This window comes from Engraulis encrasicolus, chromosome 22 (genome assembly GCF_034702125.1).
Source record: "Engraulis encrasicolus isolate BLACKSEA-1 chromosome 22, IST_EnEncr_1.0, whole genome shotgun sequence".
NCBI classification, from domain to species: Eukaryota; Metazoa; Chordata; class Actinopteri; order Clupeiformes; family Engraulidae; genus Engraulis; species Engraulis encrasicolus.
Window position 1 is genome coordinate 45498893 of NC_085878.1, and position 16337 is coordinate 45515229.

General features: G+C 44.4%; 1 protein-coding gene and 1 long non-coding RNA gene across 3 annotated transcripts in view; one reads left to right on the plus strand and one right to left on the minus strand.

Moving 5' to 3' along the window:
- Positions 1–16337, minus strand: part of LOC134438487 (NXPE family member 3-like) — a 57969-nt gene that overhangs the window by 13967 nt on the left and 27665 nt on the right. For both annotated transcript variants that reach the window (XM_063188065.1, XM_063188066.1), the window contains exons 4-5: positions 6965–7032; positions 6484–6690 (exon numbers count right to left, since the gene is read on the minus strand). In XM_063188065.1, the coding sequence (XP_063044135.1) occupies positions 6484–6690; positions 6965–7032 (275 nt within the window). The remainder of the gene's footprint in view (positions 1–6483; positions 6691–6964; positions 7033–16337) is intronic.
- LOC134438489 (uncharacterized) lies at positions 14078–15995 on the plus strand. The gene is made up of 2 exons (XR_010032592.1): positions 14078–14718; positions 14800–15995. It is a non-coding gene; the product is annotated as an uncharacterized LOC134438489 (long non-coding RNA).

A 16337-nucleotide genomic window follows, 5' to 3' on the forward strand; every position in this document is an offset into this window, starting at 1 on the left:
CGGCTTGAGATTCGTTGGTTGAATCCCAAATGCGAGAAGTTGGTCCACGAAGGCGTGCGTGGCTATTTCTCGCAGTGAGCTCGCCTTTAGCTCACAGTGTCCGGATAAAGTCTTAAGATATGTCCAGGCAAGGTCTCAGACTTGACGTGAGGAATTCTTCGCAAAGGTGTTTTAAGCTTACAGTGTATGTAAGATGAACTAAGCAGTCTATGTTTGTATTCGGCCGGATATCAAACAAAAGCTTGGTCCAAAAGTTGTGCAAGTTTCTCTCTATTGTCCTGTCCGTCCAGCAGTCAAGACCAGAGTGAGGAACAAAGGGCCCTTGGGAGACACCTAAGGCAGAGAATCGTATATGAGAGTGAGATAAAGCAGGCGGGTTCTTTTCCGGTATCCACTTTACGTGGGGTGAACGCCCCTTTAGGAGACCTTTGATTAGGAGACCTTCGGAGTCTTGAGGTAGAGAATAAATGGAGTCCCCTTAGCGCTGTAGATGGCGGTAGCGCACGTCTTGTGCAAACACCACGAAAAGAGAAGAAGGAGGGACAACGCCCCCTTAGGAGACCACATTTTGAGCACACACTTTTGCATTGAGTGGGCGTGTTTCGATTCCTCTTATTATATATCCAGCCTCTTTGCCTAAGGTGTTGCCCAGGTGATTGTGAGTGGGCCTTTGGTCACAGCGCCTCCTAAGGGAGGAGGACTGAGGACAACATGGACAGGGACCCTGGGCCAGCCATTTGGTGATCAGAGGGGAAGTTAGATATTGTTCATCAGGGAAGCAACTCTTAAACTAATGATTATTGATGACCTTCGTCTCAATCATCATCAGTTTGAGTCACATGATTCTCACAACTTTGTTATGAGCTTCTCTGCGTAGAGAAATGGCAGGAACGGTACCTACAATTGTAGGCCTATTTGTGGTTTTGACAGATGTAAATGTGTAAATGTAAAAGTGTTTTGTGTTTTGTATTTGTTTTCACATTAAATGTGTTTTTTCGTAAATGTGAACTTGATTTCATGTAAATGTAAATGATGTAAATGTGTATTCTACAAATCCCATTTTGTTTTCAAGCTTGGTAAATTTGTTTAATTTTTGTTTTCTCATTTGTGGATGTATTTTATGAAATAAGAATTTGTTTTCAATATGTAAGTGTAACTTGTTAATGTGTGTTGTATCATTTATAAATTGGTTGCACCAGTGGGCCACGCCACAGTAGGTCCGGGTATGAATAGCCATTCTGGAAGAAAACATATGTGTTCACTATTGAGTTGGTATTATTCACTCATTCAGGCCATAACCAACAAATCAAGCACTAGGCCTGGTGTTTTTGGTAATAACGAAACTGGCATCCCTATGCTTTATTCAAATTCTTCCAATTTATTTAGGTTCTTCCAATGAAAAAGATTGTCAGAGGACAGTCAACTATAGTTCTCTACCTATTAAACAAACTCAATAACAAGTTCTCAAAGACGTTATCGACACAATACCAGGGAAGTGTTGAAATGCAACAGGCTACCATATTCCCTGTAACCATCCGCCTTTAAAGCCGCAAAACAACACTCTCACAACTGGCAACGTCATCTGTGGTGAAAAAAAGGTCTGTTGAATTGTCGACACTTCCTTTTCTCTCTCAACCATAGTATGGCATGGAAAATACATACAGTGTCTCACAGAGGTCAGTACACCCCTAACATATTTCTAAGTATATCTTTTCATGGGACAACATATATATTTTTAAAAATCACTTTGACACATTGCCAGTGTATGATTTATATTATCTCTGGGATTTTGAAATAGGGTTGCACCCACTTTTGTGGACACATTTATACAATAAATAAATTGAAGTGGTTCATTCAAAATACAGCCGTTAATGTCTCCACCAAAGTGAGTACACCCTATCTTAAAATCTCACAGAGAGGATAATGATCTCCATCAGTAGTCACAGTACATGCTGTCATACATGTTTATTTTGGTGAAAGCGTGTTGTGATGCCGGCTGTTCAAATAATATAGCCAGACAGCCATGGATGAAGCATGGACTGTGTTTATTTAGGCTAGCCGATTTAGCATATAAGTTTATGAGACATGCTTTCCCCCACAAAGGGGCGTAATGCACATTTACAAGCAAAGTACCCAGATGGCCGTTCATGCGAATCGGTAACATGCATGCTTGTTTTGGTGACAACATTGATTATTTTGGTGACAGCTAGTGTTGACAGCATTCATGCAGCCCCAACCCATGTCAGTCCCACTACCATGCTTGACTGTATGGGACCCTTTTCTTTGTACTACTCACTTGGTTACCATCACTTATGCTTGACACAATCTAAAACAAATGACATAACATTACATTACATTTAGCAGACGCTTTTATCCAAAGCGACTTAAATTTGAGGACATAATCAGAGTATATATCACTTGCAGATGCAAAGTGCACAGAAAATACTGTATATACAGAACAATAAGGTGCCAAGTATGGATTTTTTATTTATTTATTAAAGTATATTAGCACAGGGTTAAGTAGACTAAAAGATACCCCCAGCAGTCTTAACTTGTTTCTTGAAGGTTGAGATAAATGGTCCTAGTTTTGCTGCCTCTGGAAGTTTTTTTTCACCATCGGGACAGTGACAGAGAACAGTCATGACTGGGATTGCTTTGAGTGTGCAGGACGGCACAGCTAGACAATTTGTGTTGGAGAAGCATAGCTCTGTGGCAGGGACATACGGCCTTCGTATGTCCTTCAGGGTTCCATACCATTGGTCCAACAGCTCATTAGTAAGACTTCTCATCAGTCCGACAAGCATGTATCAGTCTTGTTAAAAAGACACCCATTTGTCTGAAAAGACTTGCAGACATGTACCCCAGTAGCCTGAGCGTGACACACATCTATCGGACTAATGGGATGTCAGACCAATGGGATTCTTGTTATGTTCCTCTATGGCTTATTGTCGGATTTATGGGCTAACGACCAATGGGCCAATCCCGTCCTTCAGATAAGCCAGGGCTGTTCCTGAGGTGGTTTTGTAGGAAAGGGTCAATGCCTTGTACTTTATCTGGGCAGCAAGTGATAACCAGTAGAGATGCACCGGATCCTGATTTTTAGGATCCTGCCGGATACCGGATCCACTGCTTAAGATCCTGCCGGATCCGGAACCGGATACCGGATCCCACGAAAGTGTTGAAACACATAGCCTACTCACACACGTGGGCCCTTTTTATCACGTTGGCTCAAACTATTTTGACTTAAAAGCCTTGGCTACCGGATCCTGGATCCTGGAACCGGATCCGGATAGTCTGAAAAAAACCTATTATCCTGCCGGATCCGGAACCGGATCTTGGATCCTGTACATCTCTAGTAACCAGTGTAACTCTATAAATAGAGGAGTAACAACAAGGGTTCTTAAGGGTTGAGTGAATACCAAACGTGCTTCACCATCTGCATTGGTTTTATTGCACAAGCACCATGGTCAGTTTTCATAGTAAAACCATTGGTTCATTTCCGTAAGGGTTGTATGACAGCTACTGTAATCCTATGGATAAACCACTGTAAAACTATGGCTGACTCATACTGTAGTACTCAGCATATTTACTTCCATGGATAAGCCATAGTAAAACTATGGTTGGTTCAGACTCAGAGTAGCCTACTAAGAGTAACCAGAGGGGGTTCACTGATGGAACTAGCTACTAGCTACAACTAGCTAACCCTAACCCACAGACTCGTGAAAAATGAATGGGTCTCAATGGAGTTTCCTGTAATCATTTTTTTCTCATTGTACAATTTTCTTGCCCTGAAATATTAATATTCAGTTCAAAGCTAGAACTAATAAGAACTCATTTGAGTATTTTTTAGGGGTTTTTTGCACAAGATCATTATATACTGGGTCACCAAGCTCAATTTATGAGGCCAAATCCATAAACATTATCAGAATGCTGGCGAGTACAGGTCGAAATCTTCTGCCCTGCTGGAAAAACTAAACACTGGGAAAATTTGACAATTCAGCCTCATATATAACACCAGCCACGGTCTATACCAGGAATATAGTCGGGTCATAATGTGAGGTTCCGTGACCATCCTCTGGCAAGGATGTTTTGATGATTGATTTGACCTCTATGGACCCTTTAGAAAAGATTTAGCTCCCATGTCCCTCCCAAAAATCCCGGCATTTTTTTCTACGGAGCCAAATTCAAAATGGCGGCCGGCGCCATCTGTAAAAAATAACTTTTGATCTGGATGACCTAGAATCATGTATGAAGGCACTTTTTCATACATGTCAACCATGAGGATTCCAAATCTGACGTAATTTTGATAACTTTGTTTTGACCATGAAATTCAAGATGGTTGCCATCTAGTACAGTCGTTTTCAAACTTTTTAGGCCATGACCCCCAAATCATTCATATTTGGACTGGGGACCCCCCTAATTGTGTGACTCCATTCCTCAAACGATAAACGATACTCTACTACTCTACTCATATATAGATATTGAGGAAATGGCTGATCTACAAGCCCACGATGCCTCATATTATGAGGCGTAGTGGGCTTGTAGATGGGTTGTTTTCACAATGTTTGGCTTTTTTAATATTATTTGACAATTTGGCCGATGTTTTAGCATTGTTTGATGATCACGGTCAAAGAAGGTGGATCTAACAAGAAGCGTCATTTTATTTCTTTTCCGGTATCCACTTTATGTCGGGTGAACGCCCCTTTAGGAGACCTTCGGTTAGGAGACCTTCGGAGTCCTGAGGTTGAGAATAAATCAAGTCCCCTTAGCGCTGTAGATGCCGTTAGCGCACGTCTTGAGCAAACACCTCAAAAAGAGCAGAAGAAGGAGGGGACAACGCCCCCTTAGGAGACCCAACTTGAGCACACGCTTTTGCATTGAGTGGGCGTGTTTTGCGTAATCTTTCTCTTATCCAGTATTTTTGATCACTGTACTTTGGATGCAGTGAGGGTCTTTTACTTTGAGTCTCCCATTATCACCTCACCCAACCCCAAAAGGGGGGGCCTTGACCCACAGGTTGAGAGCCACTGATCTAGTAGAAAAGCTCACTTTTCACATTTTGACACCAAATCAGACAAAGTGACTGACACGAGGCCATTCAGTTTCAGATGACCTGATAACTGCCATTGTCACATGTGGTTGTCGTGTCTCAGCTTTCTAGGTCACCTAAAGAAAGGTAACGCCTATCATTAGTCAGTTTTTTCAGGGTTCCCATTGACTGCAATTACTCTAAACAAGATGTAAAATAAACTAAGGGCGGAATTCTCCCGTCTCCACTTAAAGTTGGTTTTACGCGCGCACCTTTTACGCGCTTTCATCTTGCGCGTATTCTCCCCTCTGGAACGTCGCCACACCCCTTGCGCCTAACTCTGAAAAACAGCGCCTAGCCCAAGATGGGCGTGATATTATGCTAAATAGGGCATGAGTCTCCACCAAGTTCATCAGTTATGGCTACCAAGAAACCATGGCATGGATTTGCAGATCAACCATGTGAAAACCTCGGCAGTTCATTGAGATCCAAAAACTGAACTTTAACTTTGAATTTAGAACCACGTGCCAAAAGTCCTCGTGCAAAAGCATTTCAAAATCTAACCTCTGCTCCTTTTCACCATGGAGAAAACCATAAAGTTTCCCGGCTGTCAGCCTAGTCACAACAACTTCTGGGGTGATGTTCTTCATTCACCATCCCGATAGAAAATCAGAAGATGACATTAGAATTATGCTTTGCAAGATTGAATCAATTTTCTGTCGTCAGTGACGTCATCACAGGTGGGACGAGAGTCCGCATATTGCAATCCACTGCGTTTCCTAAAATAAACTTACTTAAAGGGGCTCCAGGTAGGATTAAAAGTTGAATTAATCACTGTCCCGAGTCAGCCGATTGTTACGTGAATCTTTAGTAAGTGAACGATGACTCTCGCGACCACTTCCACAGTCCGCTGCCAGAAACCCCAAATGGAACTTTTTGACAGCGCGATCCGAAGTAGTGTCATGGGAAACACTTTTCATACGAAAAATCGCTTTACATACCGTATTCAGATTTGTCTGAATCTGCTGCCATTCCGTGATGAAAAACATGCTCACAGCAAGTTTATTTGAACAGCATTTTTTCATTACGGTGTAGATTTTGAGACAGGCATGCCATGGTCACTGCGCAAACAATGTCATCTACCTTGTGTCCCTTTGAAAGCCACTTCCTGTATTTAAAGATTCACTTTTAAAAATGCAATGTTAATACAACACTGGTCTGAGAATATGGTGCCAACTAATTAATTCAACTCTTTGAGAGCTAAAATAACACATAGCCTAGTGTTCAACTTAACACAGTTTTATAGCATGTGGCTTCACAGTGCTAATTCAACACTTAAAGAGTTGAAACACAGACATCGAATGTGATCATCTATTCAGAAGTGTTGAATTAAGACTGGGGTTTTTTACAGCTATTTATTAGTTACAAAATCTTCCCATCTCCCCCCTTCTTACTTGGCACTGTTTGTAGAAGATATTCAAACCACTGCCGCAGGGTGGAGTCTCCCATCATAAGAATGTGCTTATCCTTCAAACATGCAGAGATGTGTTGCGGTGAGGGAAATGACTGCGTGTCACACATCAAAGAAATCCAGTTGTCTTGCAGGTAAAAGCCTGCTGGAACAGGAGTATGTTGACTGGGTAGACATTTGCCCCTCTGTGCTGTATGACAGAAAAGAGTGGGTTGTGAGTTAGTAGAACGGCCTATTTACAAAAAATAAATAAAAGAAAGAAAAGTAAGAAAAAAGGAGGGAAATGTTGCAGCTGGCATAAACTACTTTTTGCTTCCTTCAACAGTCCGTTAACAGCAAACAGCATCCTACTAGCCTAGCGTGTCGTAAAACAAGCCTTTTCTGAAATTTCATCGGAATGATTCTTAAACTGTATCCCTTCTGGGGGTGCGTCAACAAAAATATATTTATTTTAGAAGACTTACGTGTTTCTTGAGTCTGTTGCTGAACATTGAGGACAATCTTACACTTCAGAGGAATGTCCGTGGAACTCCTGAAAACACAAACTGGGCATGATTCCTAATTGTTTAAAATAAAGAGTCTTGTGTGAATCAAGGATAAAAATACAGCATGATTGTTACTTGCTGTTACCTACTTTTCATAAAGCAGCATTATGGTGCTTTCAACCTTTAACCCATACCTGCTTGCCAAATACAGTTTTCTGTTAGCTTCTTAAAATGTACATTCATATACCTATATCATGCTGTGAAAAAAATGTGCTGAGCTAGCCAGGCTATGCCCTCCTAGTGACGCAATACCTTTGTCATTGCTTCTAGTCAGGCCACGAGCAATATACATATAGTTTCTGAGCTTTGGAAAAATCGGGAACTCCACCCACTTTGTTGGGAACCAATCAACTTTGAGCAGCTCCAATGACCAAAGAAAATGTTTTGTTTAAAGGTACACTGTGCAGGAAATGGTCAAAAAAGGTACTGCAACAATGCTACTCATTGAAACTGTGTTGCCTATTGCCAAATTTGATCTTTTCTTGACAGTTTATTAAGTAATAAAAAACTAATATTTTCTAGTATGGCACGAGTATAGTCATTTTTGCAGCTAAAAATGGCTATTTCTGGAAATTCAAAATGGTGGACCATGGAGAAGATCCCCCTTTTCATGTATGAAAAATGCTAATTTTCCAGTCATAATGAATACTTAGAATTTGATGGTGGTGGTAAGTATTCATGAAAAAGCTCACATTATTGAATGGGTAGCATGAATTCTGGAAATAAACAACTAAAAATCTCACACAGTGTCCCTTTAAACTTCTGCATAGCCTTTTCTGACCTTGACCGGTAGCAAACTGAAGGAGGTGGGTCAACCATGCTGTTTGGGAAACATTAGGCTCGGTCGCAACCACGCAGCAAAAATTTTGATCAAAACGTGATTTGCTTGGTCTTAAAAAGGAGGGGATAACTGCGTCGCAACCAAGCTGGACACATCAGGACGACGAGATTTCAACAGCGGCAAAGAAGGTGGATCTATAGGTCTGTGGGTGGATCTACCTTTTTTGACAGCGGGTGTACCAGGGCGCCCTCTCGTGGAATTAAATCATCATGGCGCTAATTCCATGACGCGCTTACCAATGTCGGCACATGCTTGTGAAATCGTGAGACTCTCTGATTCTCGAAGAGAAATCGGATGGTCTTGAGGTAGAGACATAGACGGGGAGGAGCGGTAGCCTACCATGCACCCCCGACAACCCCACAAAACGGCCACAGGCCTTTTTTTAATCTTAGAGGTCCTGAATAAGAAGGTTGAGAGTGGTAACAGTTCATATAACTCACTCCACTATGATTTTCACATCATTTGTATATGACCCCATGCATTCTAGTCCTTGCGTGGTACACTGCCAAGGCTTCTAGAGCCATGAGCAGTTGGTTATAATAGCTTATGAATACAATATGAAAGCTTGGAGTCTGAGTATACATATATTATACGTATTTGGTGTCCCTTTTGCATAGCAACGTTGGCTAGGCAAAGTATCTTCTTAGCAACCCCGCATCAGTGTACGTTCCTCTGCGATTACATTGTGTTGTTGAATTGTTGGATCTAGATGGCTTGTCCAAGTGCCACATGGGACTTATTTGACCTCCAAGATGTCACTAATAAGAATGTGAGTCTCACCCAAAAGTACCAGTAATCATCCTAATTACATCATATTGTACATGACCCCCAGTAGCTTGGCTATAGTTTTAGTCCTAGGTCGTTCTAAAAACTGTCAAGGTCTCAATAACCATGTTTCAGTTGGTTATCATAGCGTTGCCCATATACCTATGGAAGTAAGCTGGAAGTGGTAGTAGTTTATGAATATTATATCATATTTTTTGGTGACCTATGTATTTGGAAAAATTCTTGGCTCAGTTATATGGATGTGGAGAGCTCTGGTTTTTTTAATTCTTAAATGACTTACAGATAACCGTATAGAAAAGACCTTAAAGCAGTCAATCACTCAACCAATTAATCAACAACCAACCACACTCAATCAATCAACCAATCACCAGCCATGTTCTGGTGTTCCACTACCTGGTGAAAGATTCAACCGTATTCTGCCATTCCTCCACACGTCAGCGAACATACAGGTATGATTGGAAATGCTTGATTTACAATATGATTGTAAATGGCACCTGGAAAATGCATCAGAGTCCATCAGCTATACAGTAAAGTAATGGAATGGTATTAATTGTGGAATGTATAATTTTACTGCGCATCTTTTTTACTTTAGAACATTCCAGCCACATTTGCAGAGATCTCCTCATGCTTATTTGACAGCTAACTCGTCTGGATGTGGAGACATCATTTTCAGCACAGACCAATACAGACCAAAATCCATCAATTCAATGGAAAGGAAATTTTCACCGTGGTGTGGAGGAAGTTAATTATCAGGGGGTGGAGCAACAAAACGTCCCAGGAGTGGAAACAGTTTTAAGAATGAGGAAAACAAGGTGCAGTTATCAGGCTTAATAAAGCAAGGAGTGGTGATAAGTACGCCTTCAAACCTGCAAGGCGCAAACCATTTATCTGTCAGAAGTGCATACCTTCCATCAGGGGACGGTTTTGACAACAAGAAAGACTGAAATTCCAGTACTCAGGTCATCACAGGAAGATGACCGACACAGGGTGTCCTTTCCAGCCAATTATGCGCAAATGCGCTTATACCAACGTCGGTCACGGTCCTGACTCTGCCTCTTCTCATTTTGCTGGAACCCCACAACCCCCCCACAACACCACACCTGGGCATCAAATCCTCCTTGCCCCCCCCTAAGAGACAGTCCCGCTGCCACTGACCGCCCACCCAACCTCCCCCTCTAAAACTCGCACTCAGCTCCCCGACACTCTCTTACCTTCACCTCCTACTTGGCCCGCCACGTCCCATGCGCTGACCCACCCCTGGGAAGGCACAACAAACACTGCGACCCCAACCCACAAAGAGACACATGAAGGCCAGAGCCCGGAACTAAAACCACACCTCCCTTCCCTAACGACGCTGTTCCCCCCCCCCACCCACAGCACCCACCCCCCGTGTTACCCACTTGCCACACACTATGCCGTGAACTCACAACCAGGGACAGTGACCGCAGCCCTTCCCCAACACCAGTGCATGATTGTGGAAACCCCACATCAATGGGCCTGTATGGCGAATCAGAACGCTGACACGGTTGATGCCATGCGACTTCCGCCCTCACACACACCACTCCCCCCCCCCCCCACACTTTGCACCCCAACCCCGCACACCCGGAACCGTTCTTCCCCGAAAACTGTGGCCAGGCTTTGCTACCCCCCTGCCGACCGCCCCCGCCTCCCGCCGCCTAGCTACACCACTCGGGTTCCTTCCGATAGCCCTGGGGGCCCCGCCACCACAAAACCCCCTCAACACACACCTCCCTGTCCTTCCTCCGTGGTCCCAGTCGCCGGCCCTGGCCCACCACAACACAACACACCCGTGATTCCTGGCCTTCCCGTGCGTCTCCCGCCCCTGTGCTGGCAAAGAGTCAACCCAACACAAACAACAACACAAAACAACGCAGCGAAAAGTGAACACGCCCCCGCGGTGCACGGCCACCTGCACAAAAGACGCCAGCCACCACCCACCGACAAGTGAAACACAACACACAAGTCCCTGTGTGATAACAGTGAGACACCACAGTGCACAAAGCCACAAAACTGAACCAAAACACAAACCAGTGCACACAAAACTTGGTCCACAACAAAGAAAACCCAACAGACACCGTGACAGTAGCATTGAATGAACTAACCACAGTCTGCTTGCAACACCCCACCGACCCTCACAAACAAACAGATTGCAACACACACACACAAAACACAAACAACCAAAACACCAAACCATCCGTTCCCATATACCAAACGAACACATACGCACACTTTGTAGCCCTGACAAACCACGCACAAAACCCTTGGTAATCCCACCCCAAGGACCCTCACCTATTTGGTGTGTGCAAACTCCACACAACCCCGACAAGAACAGCACACCACAGATGTCCCCCAACCCGCAAAACCGACGTCGAAAACCAACACAACCATTCAGTACTGCTCGCTATTATTGTCAATATTCCAGTAGTTATAATTACTCTATTATACTTGTACAAATTGTTAATGTATTGCCTGGTAAGGTTCTTTATATATGTGTATGGTTGTATGGATGAGGGTCATTTAAAGTGATCAGAAAAATGAAAAAATACTCTCACACATCATATAACTGAACCCAATTATATTTTCCCAAATGGTACACCAACATATGATATAATATTACTAAGACTACACGCTTCAAGCTCCAGGTATGGCAAGCTATGATAACCAACTGCAAAATGTGTTAAGGCCTTGACAGTTTACAACGAACATAGGACCGAAAAACTTATGCGCATGGGAGCACACTGGGGTCGTGTACAATATGATGTACAGTAGGACATGTAGTACTGTTACCACTCAAATTCTTATTAGGGCATCTTGGAGGTTCAAAGAAGTCATGTGGCCCCTTAGAAAAAGCCATCTGGTCAGACAATCACAACCAATGTAAGCGCAGAGGAACCGTATCACTGATTCTGGTTGCTAAGGAAGATACTTTGCCTAGCACCTGTTTGCTATGCAAAAGGTACACCAAATACAGTATCAAATATGTATAATACAGACTCCAAGCTTTAATGGGTATATAATAAGCTATTTAACCAACTGCATCATGGCTCTAGAAGCCTTGGCAGTGTACCATAATAGGGACTAGAATGCAATGGGTCATGTACCAATATGATGGAAAAATCATAGGGAGTGAGTTATATGACTGTTACCACTCAAATTCTTATTCAGGACATCTTGAAGATTAAAAAAAGTCATGTGGCGTTTTGTTGTGGGGGGGGTGCATGGTAGGCTACCGTTCCTCCCCGTCTAACACAGGTTACCACTCGGTGAATCATGGTACAACTCTTAGTTAAATTTGTGATGATTTGGCTTCACTTCCATGTAATAATTCAGTTAATTAGTGCTCACTTTGGGCTATTCATTTTGTGTTTTGGGACCAAAGTCGTCATTCAGATAGGACCGTTTTAAAATTACTTAACAGCGCCAACCCATCCTGCGAGGTTCAATATGTAGCTTTACCATGGCGCGCCAACCACAAAGGCCACTCTGTTTCGTGCACTCTCATACATAAAGGACAAGATAAGTCGCTCGTTACGGGTCTGTTTCCACATTAACCATCAGCAACTAAAGACTTCCTGTGTTTCGGTGCAGTTTCGAACCGGGGACCTCACGAATGGAAGTGAGGCGCGCAACCACTACTCTAACCGTCGAGCAGGCGGCCCGCAGAATAGTGCTAGTTTTGTAACCTAGGGCATACACTCCTAACGTGGCGAAGATGGAGCATGTGACGACAGGGTGGTTTGTTTCTCTTTTTTACTGTTGTAAGTGGGTTGTGCGACCATACATATGGATGATACCACTCTGAGTATGCTGCATTTGAGCATGAAATGCATTTCAGCATGTAGAAAATGAAGCACGTTCAACTACACACACATGAATCACATGAGCTATGAACACCAATCACGGCAGATTCCTCACATCATGGAGGAGGTCTTCTGCCCAGCGCAGTAGGTTTTTGTTACCGCGTGGCTGCTTGACAAAACTTTTGTTCCCGCGATGGTTCAACGCCATGTGTCACGACTGCCAAGCAGAGGTCACTCCCTTCAACTGCGTCGTGAACGGCAATTCTAACCAGGATGCTTCACGCGGACACAGTGAGCATGCTCGCTGCCTAGCAAATTTTCAACCTGATCAAAAAAACGCCATCATGACTGCGCTTATTAATCGTTATGTACAGAGTCAAAGCTCCTCCACCCTCTACCTTCTTGAGCCGCCCAGACCATACCTACCCTCTCCCACCCTTTACCTCCCCCATCCGCCAAGACCATCGGCCCTCCTCTGGAGCCTCTCACCACCCCTCCTCCCCGTCCCAATCACCCCGTTCCACCCGCACTGCATCCCCAAGGGGCGCAAAGGTGCCGGGACCGTTGTGACTGCTGCGATACCCTCCTGAGGTCCAAGGCAGAGAAAGTAGGCACAGTCGCAACCAAGCATAAAAATGCTTGATCAACACGAGATCTGCTTAGTCTAATAAAGGTGGGGTTGAATGCTTGGCAAACAAGTTGGACAGTTTTTTCTAACGTGATTTCCCAAGACATACAAAACGCTGCTTCCGAGTGAACTGCCTCACAAGCATGTGGGCTGCAATTCACATCAGGTTGATGAATGCCAATCACCACAGATTACCGACGGCATGGAGGAGGTCTTCTGCGCAGCAGCTCTTGTGGTACTGCGTGGCTGCTTGACAAAACTTTTGTTCCCGCGATGGTTTAACGCCATGTTACACGACTGCCGCGCAGAGGTCACTCCCTTAAACTGCGTCGTGAATGGAAATTCTAATCAGGATGCTTCACGCGGACACAGTGAGCATGCTCGCTGCCTAGGAAATTTGCTGCCTGGTTGAAAAACGCCATCATGAAAGACCTTAGTGCCCTACTCCCTGGGTGTCGCTCTCCACCAATCACGCCCACTCTCCAATCCCCTGAAAACATAGCTTCGCGCTCAGGTGCTGTTTCCACGTAGCAGGATATTTTTTTAGCAGGGTATTTTTTTCTCCTGCTAGGTGGAAACGCAACGTGTGGATAAAAAAAATCCTCCATTGTAACAAATGCGTTTCAGACCCCTAAACAGGATATTTTTTTCTCCTGCTATTTATGTCTCCTGCACCTGGATTTTTAAATATCTGCTACGTGGAAACGGAAGGCCAAAACCAATGCAAAACCAATGCAAAACCAATACAAGCAGGAGAAAAAAATATCCACATACAAAAATATCCAGCTACGTGGAAACGGCACCTCAGTCTCCCCTGATTATTAATTGGCCACACCTGTTACCCTCGTTGCCGTAATTGCCAAACTTCTCACCTGTCCTTTGTTGTCCTGATTGCCAACAGTAAGCCTTTCTCTTTGTTCATTCTTTGTCTGGCTTCATACTGAGCTACACGGACCTTTTCCTCCCTGCCTTTTGAACTCTCAAGAAGCTTACAAGATCATTTCTGTTCTCTGTTTGTGTTTTGGACATCTGACCTCTGTTTTATTGTTGGACTGATTTTTGTTTTCCTTTGGATTGAATCTACTGCTATTGTTTTTAACCTGTTATTCCATGTGATCTTCTGAGCGTTGAAGAGTCCAATTCCTATGTTTGCATTCTTGGAAATCTGCAAGTAAAAACTGAAAACTGACTTCTCTCTGCCTTGAGTCTGTGTTTCGTGATACTGGGATTCGGGAGGAGCTGTTGGCACTGAGGGAGCAGCACCAGCAGCACCATGAGGAGGTGAGGGCATGGGAGCGTACCTATGTTCACCAGATCCTATGTTCCCCTGTCTCTGTATGGGACCCTTTGTCTAAATGGAGCGCTGCTCCTTTAAGGGAAGTCTGACGCTGCGGCACACGTCACCACGCCGCTCGTAGAGGCTTATGGGAAGTCTCTTCATAAACACTGCCAGTGGCTAGTATTCGGTAAGCCTGCAAAGTTCCCCTTTGCGCGTTTCATCACCACCGGCGAATGCTGTGGTTGCTTCTCCCCTCGCCGTCGAGAGGAGTGCGGTGTCCAGTTCAGATCTAGGAGATGTGGACCATTTCTTGTCCTCGTGAGTATGTGGACCATTTCTTGTCGCTGTTTATGTGCTAGCCAGCAGCTAGTGGCTAACTTCGCGTCTGCTGTTCTATAGGTTGTGATTCCAACTTGGCGTCTCTTACTTGGCTAGAGTGATCTCTTGCTTCTCCACTGGCAAGGACTTCGGTGGACAATACCAACGGTTACCTTGCGCCTTTCCCGTCTCCTGCACGCCGGTATGTATTATAGTGGGTTAGCTTGTGCCTTTACCCAGCCCTGACTGTTTGTTTTCGTACCATGGTTGCTAACGACGGCCATTATTATGGTTTCAGCATGTGGTCGCTACCGGCGCCTCGGCCGTGTACCTCTGTATTGGCACTCCGACTGTGAGAATCGCGCATCGGTGCACCCTCATCTCCGGGTAAGGTAACCTCTCGGCAGCAGAATCGTGTGATAGTGGGTGTCCTGCTAGCTTGGCTAACGCTCTCCTCCTCCCTCGCAGGTTGTATCCGTGTGGCCGTGGTCAGACACACCACGCGTTTAGGTGCACGAGCGGCGACTTTTAGCCCCGGTTGTGTGGTGCCTCTGGAAGCCGGGAACCCGTATTTCGGCTGCTGCTCCGGCCTCGGAAATTGGACATTCGTGTGTGTGTGTGTGTGTGTGTGTGTGGGCGCTCGGCTCGGTGTGAGCTGGTGTGTGAGCCATTCCACAGTGTGTGTGCGTGTGCGTACGCTGGTGCGTGTGAGTGTGTGTGTGTAGGTAGTGTGGGGATACCTAGGGGACTGCACTGAGCTGAGCCTCTGGCATTGGTTTACCTCATGTTTTGATTTCGTTTTCTTTCGTTTGCTGTGCCTAATTTCCCTTTTTTTATTATTTCATTCAATTATCTAATTTCTAATTTAACTGCATGTGCTTATTGGATTTTGATTTATTTTGCATGGTTTGCTGTGATTTCTTCTTGTTTCTGTTTGCCGTGAATTATTTCTGTTTGTTGTGAACTATTTCTTTACTTTTCTTTTGTTAATTCTGAGGTGTGCCATTGGCCCTAATGTGTTAGCCGTGCCAGCCCCTAGTGGCACAGTCTGACAACCTGAGTGTGGGTTCTAAGGCCTTAGGCCTACCAGGTGTGTTGTTTAGTGTGAATTAGCGAACATACTTTGGGGCAGGTGTTTACAGATCCGCGGGTGTGGTGGCAGCACGCCCACCCCTGCACTTTACGAATTGTGAGTAACTTTTTATATTTATTACAGAGAGTGACCAACATATTTTTATACTGAAAATAATAATAAAGATTTGAATTATAAATTGTCACCACTGTCTCTGCCTCCATTGTGCACGAACCTGTGTTTGCCTGGTAATCTATTGTGCGGGTACATTGTGTGTTGGTCCGGGGTATCTGTAACTACCCCTAATTAATTTCCTCCGGGGGCTCCACCCCCGGGGGTGGCGTAGTCGAACTACTTCCTGTAACGGTCTCGCCCACTACAAAGGGTTCTATGTTCCCCGCATTGTATGTTTCTGAGTTTTCAAATTGTGCCCTTCCTAAAACCATCCCTAAACCTAACCTGTCAGAAATGCAATGTTTCTGAGTTGTAAATGTGTGCCCTGAGCAAAACTATCCCTAAACCTAACCTATCAGAAGTGCAACAACCT